This window comes from Stegodyphus dumicola, chromosome 4, assembly GCF_044657685.1.
Source record: "Stegodyphus dumicola isolate Sdum_Otavi_A_Nest chromosome 4, ASM4465768v1".
In the NCBI taxonomy this organism is placed as follows: Eukaryota; Metazoa; Arthropoda; class Arachnida; order Araneae; family Eresidae; genus Stegodyphus; species Stegodyphus dumicola.
The window spans coordinates 63,400,566-63,428,350 of NC_140771.1; the positions used below are offsets into that span (position 1 = coordinate 63,400,566).

The 27,785-nt window shown below is 31.7% G+C and overlaps 1 protein-coding gene across 2 annotated transcripts in view; it reads right to left on the reverse strand.

Moving 5' to 3' along the window:
- Positions 1–247: 247 nt before the first annotated feature.
- vir (VIR_N domain-containing protein) overlaps positions 248–27,785 on the reverse strand; it is a 199,863-nt gene continuing 172,325 nt past the window's right edge. For both annotated transcript variants that reach the window (XM_085815021.1, XM_085815020.1), the window contains 4 exons: positions 26,338–26,458; positions 25,232–25,349; positions 13,577–13,777; positions 248–451 (listed from right to left, as the gene is read on the reverse strand). In XM_085815021.1, the coding sequence (XP_085671147.1) occupies positions 370–451; positions 13,577–13,777; positions 25,232–25,349; positions 26,338–26,458 (522 nt within the window). In that variant the 3' untranslated portion in view covers positions 248–369. The remainder of the gene's footprint in view (positions 452–13,576; positions 13,778–25,231; positions 25,350–26,337; positions 26,459–27,785) is intronic.

A 27,785-nucleotide genomic window follows, 5' to 3' on the forward strand; every position in this document is an offset into this window, starting at 1 on the left:
TCCACAGTAGATTAAAATTTCCTAAGTTTTATTTAATGCAGGTAACATATGAGACAATGTTCTGGACTATCTCAGCTCCTAATAAAAGGTTAATTAAAACATCAGTTCCTAGTCACTTTATATAAAATCACAGATGTTTGCTCTAGCAACCTCGGTAAACATTTCAAGCACTGAATAAAACACTTTTAACATACAAGCATATGCTGATAAATGAGTGTGTAAATATTGTTACAAAAAAGAAAAGATATGCAAACACGAAAAGCAGTTTTATTTACTACTGATATGTACTCATTTTTCAAAGACATTCTTCATCTTCACAGTTCTTTATGTCAGCAACCCGTTCACATTTTAAAATAAAAGTCTTTGGCACTATCGTGTAAATGACCGATTGTGCCTTGCATTCATGTCCCTGCGTCCGCCTCCTCTGCTTGAAGTTCCAGGTGTGATAAATCTAAACCATAAATTATAAATTTTGGAAATTAATCACAGAAGTAAAAATAGCATACTTGTTAGCAATTATTTCTGCTCCCAAGGCAGGGTTTAGGGTAGGAATGATTGTTCATTTTTATATCATCAATATTTATATTTGAAAAGTTCTGTAGTCTTATCTACAGCCTTCTTGGAGACACTTTTCTCACTTCTCCAGACTGGAAGTATTGCACTAGCAGTAAAATCTGCATCAAGTACATAAATAATTGTTAGTGTTGAACTGCAGTTATGAAATCTTTCACCATAATCGTAAAGTTACTTAACTTGAGCTGAACACAGTATTTTATTACATTTAAATTGTGTTGTTTTTTACCTCTAAAAACTTGGAAATATAAAAATCTTCCATAAATATTCATCTAATAAAATGCTGCACATGTTTTCAGAAATCATTCTTACCTTTATTTTTACTCAGACATTCCTAGTTAGCTTTGAAACACAACTGGTAATAAATTTTACATACTCATTATGAGACAGAAGTTACTGTAATTGAACTATCAAAATTTTTTAACTTACCTCAGAATGTAATATATTAATTTCTAATATTTTAAAGGGGATAAATTAACATCTAAACTAAAAAAGCTGCAATTCCTACTTGCATAAAATATTCTGTAAAAATGCAGCAGAAAGCCTGTCTCATAAAATACACTTAAATATTCAACTGTAAACTAGAGAACTAAAACACTGAGAAGCAATTTTTCATTTGTAATTCAGTAGTTCTCATACGTATGCTTAAAAAAAAAAGAGAGAGAGAGAGAACCTAAAACTTTGAACGATCTACAAACTTATATAAACTTTAATAAAGTTTAACCAGCCAAATAGTACTTACTTCATAGTATCCAGGGAATAAAATTCAAGAACTTGTACATGAACCTGATATTTCTTTAATCAATTATAAACTCAGACTTTGTTATTGCTAAACATATATTAAAGTTCCTAATTCATTTATTAAAAGAGCTAAAGGGGAATTAACAGTGATTTGTTAATAATAAATTTTCACAGTAATTCTGATGTTAATGAAAACAAAATTTATATTTAAATTTATCTGGATTATCTTCGCTTATTATATCATATGTGCATTATTTTTTCAATTAATGATACTTTAAATCAAGAGGTAGTTGAAACAGTTCTATTTGTCATTATAGAACTGTTAAATTGGCTGTTTCATTTGCTGTGATAAATATCATAAATTCATTGTAGCAAAAACAAGAAAGGGGGAAAAAAAGGGAATGCTTTTGAAAATGAAAAATATTTACTATTAACAATATTTTGTAGTTACAAGTAGCTTATGTTGGGTTAAAAAAATGGTAGGGAATGGTGCTTGATTATTTTTAATGCAGTAGCATTATGACAATATCACTATTTGCAGATAAAAAAAAAAATATGGCTTTCTTGGAAAATCTTTTTTCTTCTTGAACTCTTTCAAGCTGCAGAAATTAATAATGAAAAAATATACTCTGTAAATATTCATGAAAAAAATTTTAAAAAAATTATCAATGTAATTTGTAAAAACTTGATTCTAGAAATATGAAACTTTTTAAGTACACACATTTGAATGTAATTTCACTTACTCACATATTTGTTTTAGCTTACTCAAAATAATTACAAAAGCATGCCATTTTATCAATATTCTGCAAATAAAATGCCTTAATAATGTATCAAAATCTTTAAAATGTTAATTTGAGTCATGGTAAGCATTACAAGATGGTTACAAATGCAGAAAAATTCAATTAGAAATAAATGAAATATTTCTCACAATAAAATGACTATAAATTGTGAGGAAATAGAATTTCACTGTGAAAATGATTAAAATTATTTTCAGTTTGTTGAAAAATTGGGATGGAAGGGGAACTTCTATGTTGCATGTATGAAAAGTGAGACTTTAAAATGCATTTTACTCAGATTTATTCAGAACATCCAGGTGATTGATATACAGCACCAACATCAAAATAACCTGTACTTACCTTAAACCTATATAGGATAGTTTCTTTAATCATTAACTGCACAATCAACTATCCCTTAAATGATTAGTTTATATACTTATAATTCTTGTTTAAGAAATGAATTTAATCAAGCTTCAGACAGTGGCTTTGGTCCTTTTAATAGCACCATGCTTCTGACTGGCAGGAATTATGAACATGATGAAATTTTGATAACATGAAATCTTTCAAATATAATTAATGACTAATTCTTCCTTATTCTAAAGGTTGGATATGGTTTATAATATGTAAAATTGCCCCTGAAAAAATTGTTTAAAGTTACATGACCTGAATTACATTTGATTTTTTAGATAGTATGTAAAAGCATCAGTTTTAGAAGTTGTATACAATTTAATTTTATTAATTAATTTCATTCCAACGTGCAATTCTGCAGAGTAATATCTCAAACTAACTCCAATATGAGAATTAAGGGTTGTTTTAATCAAAAATATGATTTTAAAAAGTCTGAGACATCTCACAAATATGAGTCTTAGCTTCTTATAGACCACTACTTACGCTGCTATGAGATTCACTGAAAAATTATACAGGGACTATGCCTCTACCAGATATCCCTCATGTGTGTGTGTTTCTGAGCAAACTACATGGCTCCATACAGAAGCAAACATGTTAATATGTGGGTTGGAACTTAAATAGTAGCAACATTGCTATATATATATATATATATATTATGACATGGAACCAGTGTTTCTCACTCATGTAAGATATTGATTCAATATCTATCTATTCTTACCTGCATATGCTGTGATGAGAAGAATAAGAGTTTTGTATGAGTCAGCAGTCTAAAATTGTAAAAACCATGACATTCGCAACTGGAATTTAATCAATGATCAGCATTGCAAAAAAAGTAGAGACATATTCAACAGAATCCTCCCATCATTTTGTAAGACGTGGTGTCTACCATACATCAAACTTCCTAGACTTCCACTCTTATGACTGATTTCATTCTTAAGATGAAGGAACAATTTTGTGGTGTTCTTTTCCAAACAAAGATTCTTCAAGCGACAGACCAGTCTTCAAACCATCAATAGAAACACTGATAGTTCAACCAGGGTTCAAGTCCTAGTGAACCAGTGGCTGCATAGAAGTTTTTATGGTTTTCTCCACATGTAAAGTGAATACAAAGCTATTTCCAATAAAATGTCCTCCATGAAAGCATCCTTTCCTTTAAAAGAGCCTTAGTGTGTTTTGGCATAGTGCAGTAAATTTTCACTCGGTGCAAATAATACAGAAGTTGTAGTATACCTGTACCAGTGTTTGCTCAGGCTTTAAATAAGCTATAGTGGGGAATTTCCTTGCAAAAAATTCGCATCATAGAGTATAAAGACTCCATGCTCCTTGTACTCTAAACCTCACTGAGTTTTTTTTCTATTATTAAAATGCTTAAGAATTCACATTCAAAAATCATAATAGTTGTCTTTATCAAAATTTATAAATTTTTTCGAAAAGGTTTCATGTAATCTGAACTACCATAATCTGAATGGCTATCTTATTTAATTATTTGGCTTATATTTATCTTTTAAATAATTAACTATTAAGATATTTTTAGTCATGCTGTTTTTTGGAAAGATTTGAGCAAAATGCTTCAAATTTATAAAAAAGCTAACATTCATTTGAGCCTAAGTTATAATTATTTCAAATCTCCCAAATAATAAATATTAACACAATTAGACAAAGTTTCTTAAATAATATTAATTACTAAAACCTCAAGTCAAAAATTAAGTCTGAAAGAAGCTATATATAAATAACTTCACAAAGCCTTGGCAGAAAAACTGTTTAGATCATACATACCAAAATATGATTCAGGTTTTAAAAATTTATAAGCAATATAGAGAGATAAATACATGCAGAATTTACCTATAACTATTATTTATTTTTAACTGTAATAAAATCAACAACTGTTCATCACACAGACTTATTTATCTCAGTTACTTTGGGTAAGTATTTTTAAAACTTTACTACAGTTGTCAACGTTGAGCAAACCTTTAGAGAGGAAGGATAATCTCTCATTTAAGCTAGTATATACAAATTCATTCAATTTATAACAAAACTATTTAAGACTTACTTTTATCTGCTGCTATATTCCTTTTAATAATAAAAAGGAAACTTAAAGGACTTTGCTAATGACCTTACCTTGATTTTATTATCTGCTTTGAATCCAGATATGTATGTAGGTGCTCATTGCAAAATAATTTCATTACACTGCAGTGAAAAAAAAATCTCTCTCTAAACGAAACAACGCATCAAACTTTTATTTTTACAAATAAAATATTTGTTGCTTACAAAACATTACTGCTGCAAACTTTAAAAGTTTTGATGTAAGGACTGTTCATGTGTTTTTTGTAAAATTTTGTTATAAGCATCTAATTAATTTGTAGGATTTCACAAATGCATATAAAATTTACAATCGACATTCTGAAGTCACCAAATTGCAGATTTAAAAATGATTGGTATGATAAAATATATATATACATTTTTTACATATTCTTTAAATTAAATAAATTTATTTTACATATAAATATTTTTATTGCAAAATTTATGTTAGCTGACTAGTTTAAGCAATTGAGAGAAATGAATCCTCTTATGATAAATAAACAGAGCTCAGTCCCTGTAAGTAATATGAAGGTTTGCACTATTCAGAACCTCAACCTAATTAAGATGAATTCTAATTAAGAATTTTGAAAATTTCCTATACAAGTTCTTTCAATATCCCTTCATGGGTCTCTTCAATGTTGCTCTCTTAAGCATAGGAAAACATGATGAATAAGTGGGCTCATTACACTTCCTTACTATTATAGCTTTTCAAACCAAGAAATTGTTCTAAGGTTTAATGTAACCTAATCTTAAATTTGTATGTTTCTATTACATCTGTTATGATGGTCATAAAATTCTTAAACTTCTGGAATTGAAATAGAAAGATTTTCATGTAATGACAAATAGTGTGCTCGTAAATAATTTTTTGCATGGGAAATTTGCAAGGCTTTGACAGTCATTACCTCTTAATCTTTAGTACGGCAAAGCTTTCTTAAAATACGCAGCACCTCATTTGCTTTCTTGCATACAGAAAGGTAGCTGTTGTATTCTGTAGTTATAATTAATGTTATGGAAAAGATATAACTGTCCTGATCCCTCCATAGTTAGCAAATCAACTGCCTCCTTATTGCGGCGAAAGGCCAGAATGGGAGACAGACTGTCAGTTGATGATCGGTAAGGTGCTCGCACCCAAGTTTGAGTTTGATTTTTAGCCGGTGTGACTGGTACAATTTTATAGTGTTGAGATAACACCTGAGCTAAAAAATTTTTAATCTACGGTTATTTCCTTAAACTGTATTTCATTTAACATCTGTAAATATTCCTGTGTATAAAGTCATGTTTACGGATAAATAATATAATTATAATTCAATTTATCTGGGATGTGATATCTCCACCATCCTATCAAGCATGACAATCATATGTTACAAGAACCAGAGCAAATCTAAGTGATTGGATTTCATAGATAAAGAAAAGAGATTTGATCTCAGTTTTCAAGGAACTCAATGAAGAAGTTGATTCCAGTTTAAAAGTTGTAGAATTGAAAGATAAACTTTTATGTTCTAAGAGTACTTGAAAAATAGATTTTTTTTTCATTGAATTTAATACTGCGATTGAAGAAAGCAAAAAATTGGAGGAAATTGCAAAATTGCATTTGTTACAAATTGAAAGTAGTAATGAAACTGTACTTTCATCAGAAAAGTTTTTGAAAGCTGTACAGACATTATCGACTCCTGTACCTAAAAAAGATTGAAGGATGGAACTTACTTTTTGATTCAATAGAAAGGGCAAGAATGTACCAAATGAATTTAAATCTGAAATCTTACTTAAATTGATTGAATCTTCTAATATTCTGCATACAAGGTAACCAAAAAATTTATTGCGGTTTTAAACAGTCAGAAAGAAAAACAAATAATAATCATCTCTAATCCTAAAGTAATCACCATCGGCATCCAGTGCCTTTAGCCAACAAGTGGCTAGCTGTGTGATGCCATCGCGGTAAAACTCGGGAGTCTTGGACAAAAAGAAGTCCTTCAGAGCCTTTTTGAGGTCTGGCCGGTTGTTGAAGGATTTCCAATAAAGATGGTTGTCTAGGGAATGGAAAAGGTGGTAGTACTGTTGGCGCAAGTTCTGGGGAGTATGATGAATGGGGTAGTGTCTCCCAGCCCAGTCACTGGATGGTGTCCCTGGCCTCCCGAGCCACATGTGGCCACACATTGTCATGGAGGAGGAGTACACCCTTACAATTGACCAATACTGGCTCTTTATGCATCAGTGCCTGATGCACACATTCCAACTGCTGGCCTGCCATGATGGTTTGGCCCACTGGCAGGAACTCATTAGTGTACCACTTGGCGACTAGTCCACCACATACAGAGTATGATCTTGCGTGGGTGGAGAGAAGGTCTCGTAGTGTGAGGCACAGGGTCCTGTGGTGACAACCAATGTCAGGAACACATGGATGTGTCATACTGGACCCACTTTTCATCGTTTGCGAGTACTCTATCAAATATGGATGTATTGCGGGGCTGAGTAAGCAATGAAAAACAGGCAGCAACATGCTGTTGCTTGTTTGCATCGGACAGTGGGTGAGGTACCCACTTGCTCAGCTTGTATACCTTTCCTATGCAATGCAAATGGAGTCTGATCACTTCAACAGATACCTGAAAATGTGCAGCAAGCTCAGCACATGTTTCACTATTATCACTTTCTATGGCTGCTCTCTGAGTGCGTAATAAACAAAGACTTTCAAATATTGCATGTGTGTATAATTTTGTGCCTTCGTGAAAAAATTAGTGTTCATTCTGTGCAAGTAGTGGTCCACAATGTCTTGTTTGAGACATAATAGTGGGCTTTGGTAATGGCTCTTAATACAGTCAAAAGTCGTTAATTCGGACACCCATAATCCGGAATGATCTATAATCCGGACCTCAAAGCTACAAACTTTCTGTGCATGTGTCGCATTGGCGCATGCGCGTAAGACTTTATGTCTGCGAATATGCTTGTGTGCATGTGCAAAATACATTTATGAGTGCGCGTTTAATGTATAACGGACGGTATAAGCTAAGCTAAAATTATATAATTATCTATTTCAGTTAATGTTGCAGATTGCGTTGTTCCTTAATCTTTGAATTGGATCCGGCTTATTATTTTTTGCAGACTGTTAGAGCAATTTTATGAAAGTAAGCTTGAACTTTCGATTATGTCAAATAGAATTTCTGATATATATTTATTAATATGTAAAGGATCTACAAAGTGAAAGTATGTTTCAAAGTTCATTAAACAAAAAGTGGAATTGCTGCAAAAAAACGGATAATGTGTGTGTGTGATTATGGCAAAGCCTCGAGAGCTATCTGCCTAAGGGGAGGGATGCCTTCGTGGAGGACTTTCTAAGGGAAACTGGCTCGTATACACGTTACACATGGGGAAAACCACGAAAACGCTCAAGCAGCCAGCCCATTCGCGGGATTCGAACCTCGGACCGAACTACCAGTGTTCAGCGACTTTACCGCTCGGCCGCTGGTGAGCCCTGCAAAAAAACGGATAAAGGCATCCTTTGTTTATCTAAACTTTCAACGCTTGTTTATCTAAACTTTGTTTATCTTTAACGCCGTGGCGCACAATGAATTGGAAGTTGATCTGTCAGCACTATCCTTATTTTTCAGGGCAGATGTTTTTATTTTATTTGGCTTATAATTCCTTACTAAATGTAGTATTTCATCTCGATGTACTCCGTCTTTAATACGATTTAAATCAAATTCCTCGTCATTATAATTCGCTTCCAATAGCAAAGTGACAGAGGTTATTGAAAATGAAAAAATTTCGATTGACAAATTAGTCGGCAGGCACAGCAATTATACGACTTGAACAGCAGAACTTTGTAACTGAACAAGAAATTATGTCTGTTTGTAGAATTAAAGAGAATGTATTATCACATAAAAAACAAAACAAGTTACATTGAAAGAAATGTTTAATAAAGTAAACAAATAAATATTAAGCTTTTTTTTTTTTTTTTTTTTTTTTTTTGTAAATTTTGATACCCTTTAGATCATAATTGTTCTTTATTTCATAAATTACGGTTTCATATTTTTAATTTTATAATTTCTGCGTGCCATCTTACCAGATTTAAACTGATGATCTATAATCCGGAATCGCCAAAGTCCCGACGAATCCGGATTATCGACTTTTGACTGTATCTATTTTGCAGGACTCGTAATTTTGACACATCCTTTTTAGTATAGGCGGCCCAAGCCGGCGAACATAGGTAAACACAGGCCTAATTATGGCAATATAAATATGCCTTTTCTTTTGGCAGATCTAAGCATGAGTACTTGCCTATGAACGGCGTAAGTTGTGCCATAACACCAACAGCTCTTCTTTTCCTGTTAGTCACGTGATCGGAGCAGGTGAGTCTATTATTTAAGGTAATGCCCAAATATTTTGCCTTTTTTACAATTGGAACTTCGGTGCTAAGAAGAGTTAATCTAATATTTATAGGAGTTCTGGAGAATTTTCTGTGGATGATTAACAGTTGAGATTTCTGGGTATTTATAACAATGTGCCAATTGGTGCATCACGTTTCAATCTGCGGCATGAGATCCTGCCGTTTACGGATGGCAAGCTCCATTCTCACAGATTTGACTGCTGGCATGGTATCATCCGCGTACCAGCCAAGATAATGATTATCACAGATATGGACCTTAGGAAAATCCGCCAAGTAAAATAAATAGATAAGGCCTAAAATTGATCCTTGTGAGATGCCAGCAGTAATCCTTTTGCTGTCAGAGATGTCCTTACTGAAACTAACATAAAGTTTTCTCTAAGTGATAAATGAGCAAAGAAATAAGATGATTTTTATGCTAAAGTTGAAGTGGATTAACTTATTAGTCCCTCATGCCAGATGTTTTTCATGCCTCATGACAGATGCAGTCGATGTTTGAAGTACCGATGCAATATGCTTTTATACTCTTGGTCAATGTCTGGACTCCTATCCTAACCACATTATTGCCATGTTTGGCGACTATTTTTATGTTGGGGTTCACTCTTCTAATGTCATATTAGAAACGACAAGAACTTTTTTGGTTACCTTGTATTAAAGAAGATGTTTTGAAAGATTACAAGAAATTAAATTTTTAATTATTAAAAATATGAACCATCATCAATTATGTGTTTAGAAAATTTTTTCCACGCTTAAAGGTTGATGGGAAAAACTCTCATTTGCAGTTAGCTTCTCTTTAAAATCATGTTGGATACATTATTGTAAAAACAAAAATGTCTACTATTTTGATCCTTTGATTAGCTTAATCATTTCATATAAACTTTTTTAAATGTTGGATAATGATTTGGCATCTCACACTGCAGTTCAAAAAGGTGAAAGTTGGCTATGTACAGAAAAATTGGGAAAGGAATATGATATTTATTTCACTTTGAAAAGTAGATTTTTTTTATGAGATATGAGGTGAAAAATGAACCAGTTATTGTGATTCATTCAATCAGAATTTTAAATATATTCCACCAGCACTGAGATAAGATTCAGTGATAAATGAATAAAAATTTTTGCTTAAACTGCAAGAATCTTACATGTATAGTAGCAGTTTACATTTAGCTAAAGACTGTCCTAATAGGTGAAATAAATTTGATAGATCAAATAAACAAAATGATAATATTCAAGTAAAACGGAAAGTTACCATGCCAAGTAAACCAAAACACAATGTGGCTATTACTAATGTACATTCTAAGCATTTACAAAGATGTAAGCATTCGGATAAAAAAGTTCAATATCTCCTGCAAAAGATTATTACTATTTACATTGCAGGCAAGCAAGTAGAAGCAGTAAAAGATTCCAGTGTGGAAGTACCAATTTTGAACACAGCATTAACTCATGATTTAAAAGTAGAAAGTACAAGTAAAATTTTTTTAAAGTTCTGCATTTGGTGGCATCCTTAAGGCAACATTAGCAATTATTTTTAAAAAAGAAAGAAAAAAAAAAAAGTCTACATTTGTGGGTAGAATCTGTTTTTGCATTGACAGATAAGCTTAATGTTTAATGTTAATATAAACTTAATGCTTAATGTTTAATTAATATATATATATATATATATAATTAATATAATAATATTAATTACCATATTTATGCGAATCTAATGCGCATCCCCATTTTAAAACTTTAAATAATAAAACAATTTTTTGTTGGCAAATGTAATGCGCATCAATGGTATGAGGAATTTATTGAATCTTATTTTATACAACAATGGATTTGTATATAAACTATCAATCAATGGTATGATAATTTTATTTAAATTTAGATACCATATTTTATACAACAATAAATTTATACATGAAGTAGCAGAACATAGAATTAACCTATTAGTGGGCTATTGTTATGTGAAACAATCATTGTTAATTACCACTACCGTATATACGGTACATATCGTAAAGTATGAACATGAAATAAATCGTAACATTTCTATCTGGCTAACAGTTTCTACAATCAGTGATTAATAGTAAACGTCTTTATTCACTATTTTGATGATAACTTCCTTAGTCCCCTTCTATGTAATGGTGTAGTTAGGAGGCATATCAAACCAAATTGGCGTCTCGTCAGCATTGCCAATTTGCCCCATTGAAAAATTCTTTTCCTTCCGAAGTGTGATGACATACCGCTAAAATGTTAGTAGTTTTCCCTCAAAATCTGCAGGAAGCTTTTGGCCTATTGTTGTACGGCGTCTTAGAGATAAGCCCATCCGCTTCATCAACCGATCCACCCATCCACGGCTAGCTTTAAACTCTGGTTTCGGTATTCCAAGAACTTCAGCCTCCTCTTTTTGCTTTATTTCTTATAGTGTTACTAGTCACAGGTTGTCCATTCTTCCTCCTTTCACGTACAAATTCCAAAACTTTTTCTTCAATTTTAGGGTGTCTTCCTTTGCGAGGGCCAGTGAATTTCTTTCTACTAGTTTTAGTTGCAAACAGTGTCAATTTCTGTTGCCGCCACAAGCGAACATTGCTCTCAGCTACGTTTAACTCTCTCCCAGCCTTTCTATTGCCATTTCTTTCAGGATAAAGAATTACTTTACGTTTGAAAGTAGCGTCATATGACATTCTTCTCTGCTTGCCCGCCATTTCGTGACTACGTACTCTACAGTTTGTATTCTCTATGCAATAATGTGTCAACCATAAATGTAACGGTAAATGTAGTCGAGAAATACAGTAATCCATTGTTACGATTTAAATTTGGTTGACGTCATCGGCGAACTTTGCACTCGACTCTAATGCGCCATCGAATCTAATGCGCACCCCAATTTTGAGTACTACATTTGGCCAAAAACGATGCGCATTAGATTCGCGTAAATACGGTAATATAAACTTAATGCTTAATGTTTAATTGCACCAAATGTATGGGATTGCATATTTGAAGAGGAAAATGCATGTCAATCAGCAATTTCCCAGGAGACAAAACTAGAAACACAAAAAAACAACTCAAGGTTGAAAGAGCTGCTGAACTGTCAATTTGCATCAATTTTTCTGTTGTCAGCAGGATTTCTACTACAGGATCCCAAAGTTGTACAACTAACCAACAAATAAACCACTTTTACCATATAATCTAATAAAACCACGGTTAGCAGCAATATGTAATATTAAAGGGCTTGGAAGCTAAATTTTTGTTATAATAAAACTGGAAATCAGTGAAAGTCTTATATATTATGTTTTTAGTATTTTTCCTGATTTTTTAAAGTTATTAATTTTGTTTCAAACTCTGTTATCTTCAGAATGCATACCTTAAGAATCTTTAAATTCTGAATTTGTCAACTACTTATTTCAAACTTTATAAAGGATTCGTTATCTGAAATAGTTTAAATATAAAAAAAATATTTAAATGAAAGAAACAAACATTTTCAGATGTACAGCAAAAGAAGTAAAATATGAATGTAATAAACAACAAAGAACTGTTTCTTCTTTAAATTTAAGAATTTTTTCTTTAAATTTAAGTACCTTTTCTGTGACTAACTGCCAAGAATAATATTTTAGATGAATATAATATTTTAGATTAATAGTGATAGTGAATGCTGTTATTTTTAAGAATTCTAGTAGTTGTGGGATGTAAAATGTAATAACGCATCAACAACAACACTTGAACATCTTTCTAATAACTGTCATTAGATTTATGTTGGCAATATAATATTGATCTTAATACTTCAAATAATAACTTTCAGAATTTTAATTTAAAAAGGTAAAAAAATAGAGAGGAAAAGCAATTAAAAATTTTTAGCATATCTTTTTTGACTTTTAAAAAAGATTGCGAAACTCCTATTGTAAAAGAAATGAAATAGTTTTCCTTCAATTTTCATAACCTTTCTTAATTTTAAAAGTTTGATAATAATTTCTGCAGCACTAATTTACTAGACTGAAAATTACTGTAAGTTAGAGTGCAACTATTAGATTACAAAAAAAAAAAATAAGAAATAGTTATTGAACTTTATGATACAAACATAAGAAATACTTTAAAAATAAGCTTTCAAAGGCTTTTCAGAAATTTATATTGTAAAGTTTCATTAGGAAAATCAGCGCAATTTGCTTAGCATAAAATTCTACCATACCTACATATTCAATGCTAAATGAATATTTTGATAAAGAAACCTACAATATTTAATGAATTAAGAAAAATCAAGAATAAAATAATTCAAGAATTCATCATAACACTGGCTACAGGTAAAAACATATGATTACTGTGAAGAAATCAGGCATCCAAAAATCAAATTAAATCAACACAGAAAGTCAGATATTTTAGGAAAAGATTGTCTTTAAATAGGTTTTAAAATTAAAGTTAGTAGAAAAGTAATTATGCAAGTGCTCCAACAACTTATAATTGTTGAAAAGCAATTAGGATATATGCAAAAATTGTAACGATTAACCAAAGCACCAACAAACACGCATTCCTTGGATTTTTCTATTTTATGAAATTCTAAACATGATTAACAATGAACATGGAAAGATACAAAAAGACCATTATAAACTGAAGTAGTAAAATTATGTAACAGGAAATACTATAGAAATGCACATACCTTTGATTCTGGGCTTTGTTCCTATTATCTTGCCAATGTCCTTGTCCTGTTTGGCCCATACCTCCGCCAGCACGTAAACCTCTGGAGAACCTACCCAAAGGAATTATGTTTGATGGTCTGCTCATGTCATTATAAGGATCTCTGTTACGTTGTCCTGCTGGACGATTTTCGCCTTGGTTAAATGGTGAATTATAATCACATCTAAATTAATGAAAAATTAAAAGACATTAATAAAGAGAAAATAAACAGAAGCTAAAAAGGTGACAATAAAAGTGCTTAAGGAATTTATTAGCATAATAAAGTTATAACACTCGCACATATAATGAAATACACACACACATAATGTATTATATTAATCAAATGCAATAACTAAAATTAGTAAACCATTTTTGTAATAAAATATAGAGGGTTGTTACTTATCTTATAAGCTTTATTCGTACCATCACAGTTAATGAAAAAAACTTTTGCCCTTTAAAGAAAAACAATTAGATTAAAGAAAATTTGAAAGAATTCAGTTTTAAGAGGGTACTAGACGGTTTGTTAAGACTTTTTTAGGGGGGGGGGATGTTCTCAATAAGTCCACAATTCATCAATTTCTGCTTTTCCTCATTCCTGACACAATTTTTATAATCTTTTTAATTTTCTTTGCACTTGTAATACACAACACTCAACAGTAAAATGACAAAATTTTTAAAAACAGCATATCTTCAGAATTCTGGATACAGTGTTAAGTATTGCTATACAGTTTTAGCCCAAATGTGCTACTGTTCTTGAATCTCACTTCTGTTGTTTGTTCAACTAGCTAGCTGCTGGCAGGGCCAGACATTTTAAATAATTATTCTTATAAAATAAGAAATACATATTTCTTATTTTATAAGAATATCTTTCTTACAAAATAAGAAATATGTATATATATATATATTTTCCTAGTTCGCACACTTTTTAACGTACAAACTAGGAATTTTCTTTTAACTTATGGTAAAACGTATATACTATGAAAATACGCAAAATATTTATAAAACATTTATTAGAAATGAAGTGTAGTATATATATATATATATATATATATATTAAAACCAGTTATATATATAACTGGTTTTAATAAATTTAGTTAGTGTAATTTCACAAGTATAACAAAAGAGATAGATAACTATGTTTATTGCTTTTAAATTGATTAGTTTGTTTATTAGTAACATGCAGAATAAATTTAACAGAAAAATTAAATATCTTATGATTTGCTAAATGGCAACAAACTGGCACATCGAAGTTAAAAATATTTTATTATATCAGATATCTTTAGACTTCCCGATAAAGTGTTAAATGTTGCTATATAGTTTTTTATGCTCAGTGTCATTTCTTTCAAAATTATATATAGTGTTTGGTGACAACATCTTTTATTGTGTTATCATACTTTTTTATATTCACTAGATTATTTTTTGGGAAATAATACATACGTATCTGGTGGCAACATCCGTTTATTTGTTTTACCATAGCTTTTCTATTTGCTATATTATTTCTTTCAAAATAATACATAGCAATAACAATTTTTTTTTAATATGATGCAGGCAAAAATGAGATTTCAGACTAATAGCATCTCTGGTACTTAAAAACATAAATAATTAAAATTAAAATTTCCAGTCAGCGAGGTGGGTTGTATATCAAAGTGACATTTTAGTGTTGAATTTTTTTCCTTAAAAAATAAATAAATTATATTTTAATGAGATTCAATATACAATCAAAAGTCGTTAATCCGGACTCGTCGGGACTTCGGCGATTCTGGATTATCGATTTTTCCGGATTATAGATCATCAGTTTAAATCTGGTATGATGGCATGCAGAAATTATAAAATTAAAAATATGAAACCGTAATTTATGAAATAAAGAACAATTATGATCTAAAGGGTATCAAAATTTACAAAAAAAAAGCTTAATATTTCTTTGTTTACTTTATTAAACATTTCTTTCAATGTAAGTTGTTTAATTTGCTTTGTTTTATGTGCTAATACTTTCTCTTTAATTCTATATAAACAGACATAATTTCTTGTTCAGTTACAAAGTTTTGCTGTTCAAATCCTGTAATTGCTGTGCCGAGAATACCGACTAACTTGTCAATCGAAATTTTTTCGTATTCACTAACCTCTCTGTCACTTTCTTCATGCCTTTATCCATTTTTTGCAGCAATTCCACTTTTTGTTTGATGGACATCGAAACATACTTTCGCTTTGTAGATCCTTTGGGAGCTTCAGCATCGGAAATTCTATTTGACATAATCGAAAGTTCAAGCTTACTTTTATAAAATTGCTCTAATAGTCTGCAAAAAATAATAAGCCGGATCCAATTCGAAGATTAAGGAACAACGCAATTCGCAACATTAACTGAAATAGATAATTAGATAATTTTAGCTTATACCGTCAGTTATACATTAAACGCACATGCGTAAACGTATTATGCGCTTACGCACATGCATAAGCGCAGCCGTAAAGGTCTTACACACATGTGTAAACGCGACGCATGCGCAGAAATAGCTTTGAGGTCCGGATTATAGATGATTTCGGATTATGGGTGTCCAAATTAACAACTTTTGACTGTAGTATATATAGTTTATAAAAATAGACTTACAATAATTAGTTTTTAAAAACAAAGCAAAAAATACCATAACACTGAATTTTCCTACAAAAAAGAAAAATTCAAAAAAGATAAAGCATAATATATTTATAATCTGATTATTAAACTGCTTGCTGAAATTTCAGAGGCAATAGCAAACATACCATTGGCATTTTATTGCAATGGTAAAGATTCAGTCTTGCATGATGGCAATTTTTTTTTATTATAATCAATTCTTTTAATTGTTAAGTATATGAAATTCTAATATGGAATATATAAAGAACAGTTAAAAAAATAATGATTTTTATATAAAGCTGTCGCTTGTAAAAATTATACATAAATTAGAAGAAATTAAATCATTCTAACATAATATAAAATGAAAGGTGATATTAAAATTTTAATATGATATACAGATGTGCCAAGTTATACAAAATATAGATTCACATTTTAGCCATTTCTACACATGAACTGTTATATGTAAATTTTTACCTTCAAATCAGAGCTACAGAACTATGAAAGAAATGATCAGCTCAGTGGGGGGGGGGGAAGAAAAAAAAAGAAAAGAAAAAAAAAAAAAAAAGAAAAGAAAAAGAAAAAGAAAAAGAAAAAAAAAAAGAAAAAGAAAACTCAAAATTATTTTAGCATAAAAAATGTGTAAACTTTATGAATATTGCTAATAAGTGAAAAGTGTACGTTAATTATTTTAATAATTTTTCTGAATAATTATACATTTATAACATATATGTTTATTATGCATGCATTTATAACATTACCTAAATTGCTAAACAATAAAATTTGTACCATTCAAACACATACTTGCCAACCTATGACACTCAAAAATCAGGAGATTTTTCACAATGTTAAAAAGACTTTTTAAATGATAAAAATATAGTTTTCAATAATGAATTAACTTTAAATAGTTACTAATTCTTAAATGCAAGCAACACAAAAATACCTTGCACATAAAAAATATTTTTATTACTTGAATCGTTTAAACACACACATACACACACACACACCAAAAAAAAAAAAAAAACTTTAATCAGTTTCTATACAAATGTTATGAATAGTGGTAGATTTTGCTTTCGTTAAGAAAAAAACTTCACAATTTTGTTAATAGCAATTGTCACGTAGGCCGGCTTTCGCTAATAAAAGTTTTTCTAATGCGTCATCACTAATATTAGATCTAAATTTAGTCCTCGTTTTCACAACAACACTAAAAATCCTCTTACACTCTGCATTACTATGGGGAACTGTCACGATGGCCAACATAATTCTAGACAGTTCACTATATTTTAAAATTCCATCAGCACCTCTCAGTTTTACAATTAAACTCCACTGGGTGTTAATCCTAGCTGATTTTATAACTTCATCCAGTTTTCTAATTGTAAACTGCAAAATTGTGACTGTGATATATCAGTGGCAACATCAATATCATCATCTTTCATGACTAAATGAAGTAACACAGGGAATCTGTTCAAAAAGTACCTTATATCAGAAAAAAATGCATTTGCTAGAGCAGAAACATCAGCAACTTAGCATGCACAATCACTTCATCACTGACTGGAAATTTATGTAGTATGTAATCACATACTCGACAGAAGTAACTTCTAACATGAAGATAAAACTTATTTTTGTCTTCTTCTGAAAGTTCTTTCACTACTTTTGTAGTTGCAGCTCCTATTACAAAATCTTCATCTTTCTTCTGATTTTCTATTTCACCATAAATCACATCATATATAGAATTACAAGACAAAACACAAACTGGTTTTAAAAACTTTGATAAAATGTCTTTAAACAGATCACAAATCACTGATTGCAAAACATAAATTAATGGGATTCTGCTTTATAGAACTGTATTAAGAACATCGAATGATGGCAAAATGAATTGTTAAAAAAAAAAAGGAAAAAGCTTTGTTACGGTCTGAAGAAAAAAAAAACATAAATATTATTTCTTCACAAGATAAACATATATTTTATAACTTTCAATAGAGCCTCTTAACTCTCAAAGCATTTACTTCTTTAAAAAATGCAAGAAGTGGGTTCCATTGATCGAGGATTCTATAGCATTTTTTTAAAGACAGCCAGCATGTATGCACGTTTCAAAATTTTTCTCATTTCCGTATTATGCAGCAGTTGGAACTGTTTCAATTTTTCTTCCTTCTAGAACTCCTTTCAAGATAATAATAAATATCAACAATGTGTTCATCCACATTTATTGGTAAAGAAGCTGCCCCTTTTTCAGCTGCTAAATTTAAGAGGTGACAGGTGCACCTTATAATTTGCAAATCTGAATTTTCCTTTCTTAAGATGCCTGCAACACCAGTCTTCAAGCCTACCATTACTGGTGCATTATCGGTACCAAGTGCTAAGCAATTATCCAGAGGGACTGCATTTTCTTTTGAAGTTTTAATAATTAGCTGTGCTATATTAAAGCCTGTCGAATGTCCTTCTAAAGTGGGGACAGAAAGTAAACTGCACTCAATTTCTGAAAACTCTGGGTTAAAAAAAGAAACAACGACTGGATACAGTTTTGAATCGGTATCATTGCTTCCATCCGTAGAGAGGCAGAATGAAGCTGTTTTAATGCAATCAATAACTGAAGATTTATTTTTCAAAACCATTTTTTTAACAATTGCACCTGTTTTGGTCATTGTATATTTCGGTATTTCTTAGTGTATTCGGTATTTCTTAGTGATTTCACTATTGGGACACATATTTCTAAATAAAGCTGCAGCGTGATCTGATGCATTCAGTGACAGGTTGTGCTCCAGTAAAAAAGCAGAGAACTGACATTCTGCATTAATAACTTTTTGGTCCTTTGTTTCTGATGAAAAATTTAATTTTTAAAACAACAAACAACTCATGTTGTCCTTGTGTTTTTGTGTACGCACATGTTTGAGAACATCTGCCCTTCCACCATGGAAAATCGAAAAAACGCAACGACAGATGGTACACATTGCAAATTTATTACATTTCTTTGAGGAAATAATGGAAGGAAAGTCAACTGTGTACGATTTTTGAAACATACACGAGTATTTCACCTTTCTCGCAGACATAACAAAAGATGATAATTTCTAAAATTATTTCCTGAAGGCATGTGTACTCACACAACTCAGGACAAGATGAACAAAATAACTAAAGAACATCCAAATAACAGACTTGAGCTTGCTTTGTGCTCATTGGCTAATATATACCAGATGACATGCAGTGGAGCTCGATGCCCATTGGAGAACTGGAGAATGATCTTTCTGGATACGTATATGCTCTCACTCACAAAGCAGAAGTTCTCATCTGATTCACAAGGTTTTGTTTTAGATATAATCTAGAGAAAATTCAATTGCTTTCAGACATCGAAAATTACATTTTTTTGTTTGTCCATATAACGAAGTATTAGGCCAAGTTCCATAAAAATCATGAGAAATTTTAAGAATAAGAAAAAGTCGGGAGAAATATATTGTAAATCTGGTTGGCAGAAGAGCGGTCGAAAATCGGGAGTGTCCCACCTAAATCGGGAGAGTTGAAACATAATTAATGAAAAAGTGTAACCTCACGGCTCAGCGAGCGCCACCTAGCGGCCGCCAGAATAAACACCAGCCAAAAAAATAGACTCTAGCCTTCAGTCGATGTGCAGGAGTCATGAACAAAGCATGCTGTTTCCCCGAGATTTACTTTGTAACTTAAATGTGTAATGATAATGCCCTTAATAGTAATGTTTTATCTTAATTGTGTTTTGTTGATTAAAACTATTTAAAAAGGCCAAGTGAGTTTTTGTTTATGGTAGTTTTGGCTATAGTTGGCTACCCAACGCGCAGCTGGACTGATTTATCCAGTTGAGAAAAAAAACATGTTTAGTTTATGACTCCAGGACATCGCCTCATATTCTTTTCCAGGTTTTAGGTACTACTCCCACAAGTGAAGTCCTCACCCTAAGATTATTTTGGAAATTACATAAGTAGCAGTTTTATCTTCACCCAAAAGTTATTTTGGAAATTGCATGGTTTCATCTTCACCTGAAGATAACAGAAGATTTTCACTTAATAAGCATTTAACTTAATAAAGAGATAACAGTTTCACTTGAAACAATATAAAATTCTAACTATAACATCGTTAATACTTTAATAATATGGAATAAAATGTGTTGAAAATGAAAACTGAAAATGGAACAGAATCATATATAAAGTATATATAAGCTCTAGGTGTTTCCTTTTAGCTATGTTGCACTTTAAGAATTTATATTGTGTTACATTTTTTAAATAATTCATTTTTATTTAAATTTCCTGTGTTTTAATTCTATGTTGTAACTGAAGATTAATTTTGATTTCACTGGAAGTCAACACAAGTTAAATTTTGCTTCGCTTCTGAACGAAAAGTGTTTACATGGCAAAATGTTATTTTTATTTTGATTGATAAATGTTCCAGATAATTCTTTCAGGATTTTATAACTGTATTGCTATCTATGAATGAGTTGTATATTTTGTTTTATTTTATTTTATGAATAATATTAACGGATATTTTCTTATCCTCTTTGAGAATAGAAATGATTTAAAAGTGAAAAGGATTTTATCTAGTAATGCAATAAGAACACTTCTTTTGAATTAATGTTTTATTAACCGTTATTCTCAAAAGGTATTCTAATATTTGCTACATTTTCGAATTGTGAGTTTATAAAAATTTTAAATTATTATTCTGTAATATTTGAGAACAACTTATACATCTCATTGTGTTTTTCAAAGAGAACTACAGTCAAAATTTAATTTCGTAGAGCATTTAGAATTTTGTGGACATCATAGGCATTACTAATAGAAGATTTATCAAAGTTAAATTCTATTTTTGGGGTTTTATGTTTACTAAATTTGTGCATTTTTTTGTCCATTGGCAAGTGTACCAATCTTTGTAAAATGTAAGTTTCATTTTCGAAGTAATCTCAGATTAATGATTTTGTCCATGTTGTTTTTCAAATATTATGTAATTGTTAGGGGTAATTAAAAAACTCACAAAATTTCTTAACATATAATTTTTCTTCAAACAAATATTGAACTTTTCAATGGACATTGAAAGTAAGATAACACACATTTTTGGGACTAACCACAAAAAAGATCTGCAAGTCTTAGCCACAAAACTAGGTCTGCCCGTCACCCTGTAGACAAAAAATTCCATAAATTTCCAAATAAGTTCTGAAACATCCACTTGAATGAATCTTCGAAGTGATGAAGGTAAACATCTACACACAAAATGGCGTACTCAACTAAATCGCTTATTGCAAAAATTCAAGAGAACTGCTTGGAACCAGGGGAAGATCCAACCCCATGTAGTGAAAGTTTGAAGAGAATCAATTTGATTCTGTGCTGTTGAACAAATCCTTCTGATTCTATATTGTTGAATGAATCATTCCGATTCAATGAAGTTTGAAAAGAGTCATCCTGATTCTGTGAAGTTTTGAGTGAATCATCCCAATTCCATGAAGTATGAAGGGAATCATCCTGATTCTATGCTGTGCGATGAATCATTCCGATTCAATGAAATTTGTAGTGAATCATCCTGATTCTATGCTGTGTGATGAATCATCCCGATTCAATGAAAGTATGAAGAGAATCATCCTGATTCTGTGCTGTTGAATGAATCATCCTGATTCCACAAAGTTTGAAAAGAGTCATCCTGATTCTGTGAAGTTTAGGGTGAATCATCCCAATTCCATGAAGTATGAAGAGAATCATCCTAATTCTATGCTGTGTGATGAATCATTCCGATTCAATGAAAGTATGATGAGAATCATCCTGATTCAATGAAGTTTGAAGTGAATCATCCCGATTCCATGAAATATGAAAAGAATCATCCTGATTCTATGCTGTGTGATGAATCATCTCGATTCAATGAAGTTTGAAAAGAATCATCCTTATTCAAGAAGTTTAGAATGAATCATCCCAATTCAATGAAGTATGAAAAGAATCATCCTGATTCTGTGTTGTGTGATGAATCATCCCGATTCAATGAAGTATGAAAAGAATCATCCTGATTCTATGGTGTTTCGAGTGAATCATCTCGATTCAATGAAGTTTGAAATGAATTATCTTGATTCAGAAATGTTTGAATGAATCATCCTGATTCAATGAAGTTTGAAGAGAATTATCTCGATTCTATGCTGTTGATGAATCATACCGATTCAATGAAGTTTGAAAAGGATCATCCCGATTCAATGAAGTATGGAGGGAATCATCTCGATTCTATAAAGTTTTGAATGAATCATCCTGATTCAGTGAAGTTTGAAGAGTATCACCCTGATTCTATGCTGTACCATGAATCATTCTAATTCAATGAAGCTTGAAGGGAATCAACCAGATTTTATGTTGTTGATGAATCACCCCGATTTAATGCAGAGTATGAAGAGCACAAAAATATATTATGATCATTGACGTCTTACGAACCAGGTGATAGAGTATAGGAGACAAGGTAGACTAAACCAACATATTTCTGGCTCTTCGCTGACTTCGTCCTACAAGCCAGAGGGGAAGTCTGTAACCCCATGGCTCAACGTGCGCCACCTAGCGGCCGCCGTAATAAACAGCAGCCAAAAAAATAGACTCTAGCCTTCAATCGACGTGTGGGAGTCAGGGACTGTTTCCTCGAGATTTATTTTGTAATTTAAATGTGTAATTATAATGCCCTTAATTGTAATGTTTTATCTTAATTGTGTTTTGTTAATTAAAACTATTTAAAAAGACCAAGTGAATCTTTGTTTATGGTAGTTTTGGTTATGAAAGGTAAAATAACTACAATGAAAATAGCAAATTTCATCATGCTTCCTGTAGAAACAAGCCACTATAACTTATGCAAACATGCATAAATAAGAATATTAAATAGTTTTAAAAAAAGTTATCTCAGCATCTGAATATGTATGGAACATGAAAAATATCTTACCTAAAATTAGGCCATAAATATTCAAAAGATACAATGATAGGAAATTTCTAGTTGTGAGAAACTTAACTGCATTAATACAATAACGAATTTACATACAATCTGGTTTCTAATTTTTTCAAAGCAAACATAATATCAGTATAGTTCTTTCTGTATGCCATATTGTGCAAAAACCAAATGTACATATCCTAATTTTGCCTGTAAATAAAACCTGAAATTTCATTTATATTTGTGGAGGAGAAGCAATTGTATGATTACTGAAGTAATAAGAAAAGTCAACTTTTTATAAACACATATTACAACAGATAAAAATGTGTGTTAGTAGTCTGCAAAATAAGGTTTACTTTCTGTCTGAAATATTTATTAAATACATAAAAATAAAAGTACTGATGGTAAAAAGCATAAACTACGATAAACAATCAAAACTTAACAAAGACATGTAGCAAAATATTAGGAATGATGTGAAAATTAATTGCAGATTAGAAAACATAGGGTTTTCTAAAAATAACTGGAATGACAACACTGTTAGTGAACATTGTAATTAAGGAGAGAGCTGCCAGGTCTTGTTAACTCCGCATTCTGTAATTAAGTACAGTATAAAGTCTGTAATCCAGATGTCCATTATCCAGAATGATCTATAATCCAGACCTCAAAGCCACAAACTTTTTTTCTGTGATACATTACGCGCGCATGCGCATTTAATGCCACACATGCATGTTTAATGCTACGCATGTGCTTTTAATGTTTACGCATGCATGGTTAGCACAAAAAACAAAGCAACTTAAACAACTTACATTGAAAGAAATGTTTAATAAAGTAAACAAATAAATATTAAGCTTTTTTTTTTTTTTTTTTTTTTTTTTTTTGTAAATTTTGATACTCTTTAGATCATAATTGCTCTTTATTTCATAAATTGCAGTTTCATATTTTTAATTGTATAAATTCTGGATGCCATCTTACCAGATTTAAATTTTCTGGATCTGTAATCCAGAAAAACCCTTAATCCGGAATCGCCGAAGTCCTGACGAGTCCGGTTCCATAGTTCGAATCCTGCGAACGGGCTGGCTGCATAGCCATTTTCATGGTTTTCCCTATGTGTAACGTGTATATGAACCAGTTTCCCTCAGAAAGTCCTTCACAAAGGCATCCCTCCCTTTAGGCAGATAGCCCTCGAGGCTTAGCATAAACATATAAACTAAAACTAAACTAAGTCTCACAAACTTGGAATCCTCTCAATCTAAACTTGTGTTGAGTGGTTCATCCACGGTGTTGATTTGTGTGCATTCCTGTTCACAGCATCCTGGAATTTTTTTGATGTGTGACCACACAGAAAAAAAAGTGTTACAGAAATTTTAATTAGGAAAAGTGAAAATGCAAATCAGGTAGTGCCTTGATGCTAGTACAGAACTCTCTGAACAGGACTACAATGTGTAAGTGTTAAGTATAATATAACCATTTAAAAAAGTTCCAATTATTTTTAGGTATCAATTTCATGATATTCACTTCAAGAAATTTTTATAAAATTAAATGATTTCTTTAATAAATAATAAAGTTCAAAATTGGCGACGCTGTAACATATAATTATTAATAATGAAAATAAAGAATTAACAATTTGCATGTAATGGTAAATGGATATTTAATGCAAATAATACATGGTATAAATTAGCTTGAATAATAAGCCAATATCATTAAAAAAAAGAAAAAAATGATATTTTACTAAACACGAAATTAAAAAAAATATAGCATAAAGAAGTTATTAATAATTAATTATAATGAATAAGAAACATCATTCAAAGATCATTTTAATATTAAATAACCTAGTTTTTCCAAGCTATAATGTTCTAAATTTTAATAGCAAAATATAAACTAAATATAATATAGAAATAATAGTCTTAAAAAGTTCTATTAACACTAGTTCATTAATACAAAACACATGCAAAATGATAAAGAATGTATCTAAATTGCACTAAAATTTAGCTTTTTTAAAAATATGTCAAGAAAAACAGTATTAATTTAAAAAGGTATCAATACTCTTTTTTACAACTGAATAATTAAATTTAATTTTTTTCATTCAAAATTATTTTTCTTTAGATTAAAAGTTAAATATGCATACAAAATGAGATCATGCTTAATTACCTATGGCTACCAAAGTTAGTTCTCTGGCCAGGTCCAGGAGACAACTTCTGACTGGAATTTGGATTCGATCGATTACCCCAAGCATTGTTTGAAATGCGAGTTGTCCCTCGATTCCCTCCTTGAAAATGAAATTATTGCAAAAAGTTTTTCAAGTATTAATTAACAACATATAAAACAAAATTCAGCTATGAATAATACATAAAAAATATCCAGAGAACTGTACCTGTACAACCCACAGTTTTTAAAATAAATGCAAAAGAAAAGTGTGATGTTATATCTGGTGAAAGAAAAAAAAACTTTATTGCAAACATGAGCACTGATATTTGAAAATAGTTACATAGAAAAATGTTCAAAATGTCCACGCATGTATGCATATATTATGGAATGATGTCCAGCCGTTGTTTGAATCATATTTAAAAAGCTGTATTCTAGTAGCTGCTTGTAATCTTTGCATGGTGATAATGTATTCTGTTCATGAATATTGAGAATTAGTGTACTTGAATATTAGTGTAATGGTAATGTGGGAGTCCGGTTTTACAGCTGCCATGATCGCATGATCGCTAGACACCTTAGGATTTCTTCCTAAGGAGCAATCTGAAGGAACTGGTCTATTGAGACCTAGTTACTAGAGAAAATGACTTAGCTGCTCATCTTCATGCACTTTGGTGGCTACCACGCACTTGCAACATGTGCAGTCAGCCATTCCACAGCATGCACATGTATGCCTTAATATGCACAATGGACATTTCGAACATGTTCCTATGTAAAGCATATACAAATACTGATACTCATATTTCCAATAAAGATTTTTTCCCCCTTGCATCAGATATGATGACATACTTTTCTTTTGCATTTTATCTAAAAAACTATGGAACATACAAGTACAGTCCCTTGTGCATTTTTTATGTATTCCAACTGAGGAATCTGGTTGGGCAGAATTTGGGTGGTTTGATAGGACACCCTGTACTTTCCATTCTTATGGAAGTTGTCAGAAAGTAAAGTTATTTTAAGAAAAGCAATTTGTAACAGCAGTAACTGGTTAGTAATCAATGCTCCTAAACTGAGTGTTTAATATTTAAAGACATTAATAAAATTTACCCCCATACCTCTATTAGATTCTCTTCTACCATAAGGCCCAGGAGGACTGAAAAAGCGTCCACCAGCTCCTCGGGTTGAAGGGAACACTTGATTACGCTCAAAGCCTCGCCCTCTTCCCCGTGAACCTTCCTAAAAATTTAGATAAATAAATACATCAAGATATAAAAGAGCTAAGTTAAATACACTGGTTATCATAAATTAAGGAAAAATCACAAAAATCACGATTACTGAAAAAGTTACATGTAGAATTTAATGAAACTTACCCACAATATACAACACATAGTAAGTTATCAAATAATATAAAAAGAAATTGCCAGACAAATATGGTAGTATAGAAATTAGCACATGTATAAAATGAAAAAATCAAAGGTGTCAGTTTGCTATAGGAAAAGTACTTCAGTATGGAACATGATCGTCTCTAGAAGCAATACAGCACACACAGCGATGTGTGATGCTTCCAATTATGCAGTCTATCAGTTCCATAGGAAGCGGGAGCCACTGCTCTTGCAAAGCAGTTGCAAGCGCGACAAGGGTCTGAGGGGGTGGATTGAGAGCAGCTAGACATCTCCCTAAAGCATCCCAAACGTGCTCGATAGGATTCAAGTCCGGGGATCGAGCTGGCCACTCCATGCGCATAATTGTTTCTTGAAGATAATTATCTACGATACGAGCACTGTGTGGTCTTGCGTTGTCGTCCTGTAATAAGAAAGCATCAACTATTGCCCCGGCATATGGACGCACATAAACATCAAGGATGTCATCTCTATAAATCTGAGCATTCAAGGTTTCCCTTGGAAAGACATGGAGGTCTGTGTGTCCACCCAAAGAGATGCCACCCAAAACACAGACACTGCCCCTACCATATGCATCTCTTTCACGGATGTTTGACAGATGATGACGAGTTCTAGGTTCTCTCCATATCAAATAACGCCTCCTATCACTTTCTGGACTAAAGCTGGACTCATCCGTAAAGAAAACGCCTTTCATTGATCAGGCGTCCAGTGGACATGTTGTCGTGCCCACTGAAAACGGTCCCTCCTATGGCGTGACGTGAGTGGCACACAAATGGCTGGTCGCCTCGCATACAGACCACCTTCGTGAAGCCTTCTATGCACAGTTGACGTTGACACGAACCTTCCGGTGGCTGCAGCAAGGGAGGATCTAAGACGAGTCGGAGTAGCGGTTCTATTCTTGCGTGCACATAATGCCAAATATCGGTTAACGGCGCTTATCATAGCAGTTGGCCGTCCTTGGCTGAACCTCCTAGATGCCGAATCTGTGGTTTGAAATTGCCTCCAAAGTCTATGAACCACAGGACGACTCACATTTAGCCATCTGGCTATTTCTGTTCGACTTTGTCCTGCCTCTAGTCTCCCAATGGCTCTCCATCGCAGTTCTGCAGGCAAATGATGCCTAAAGGTCTTTGTTACGAATTGGCTATCTCAAATTTCTGATG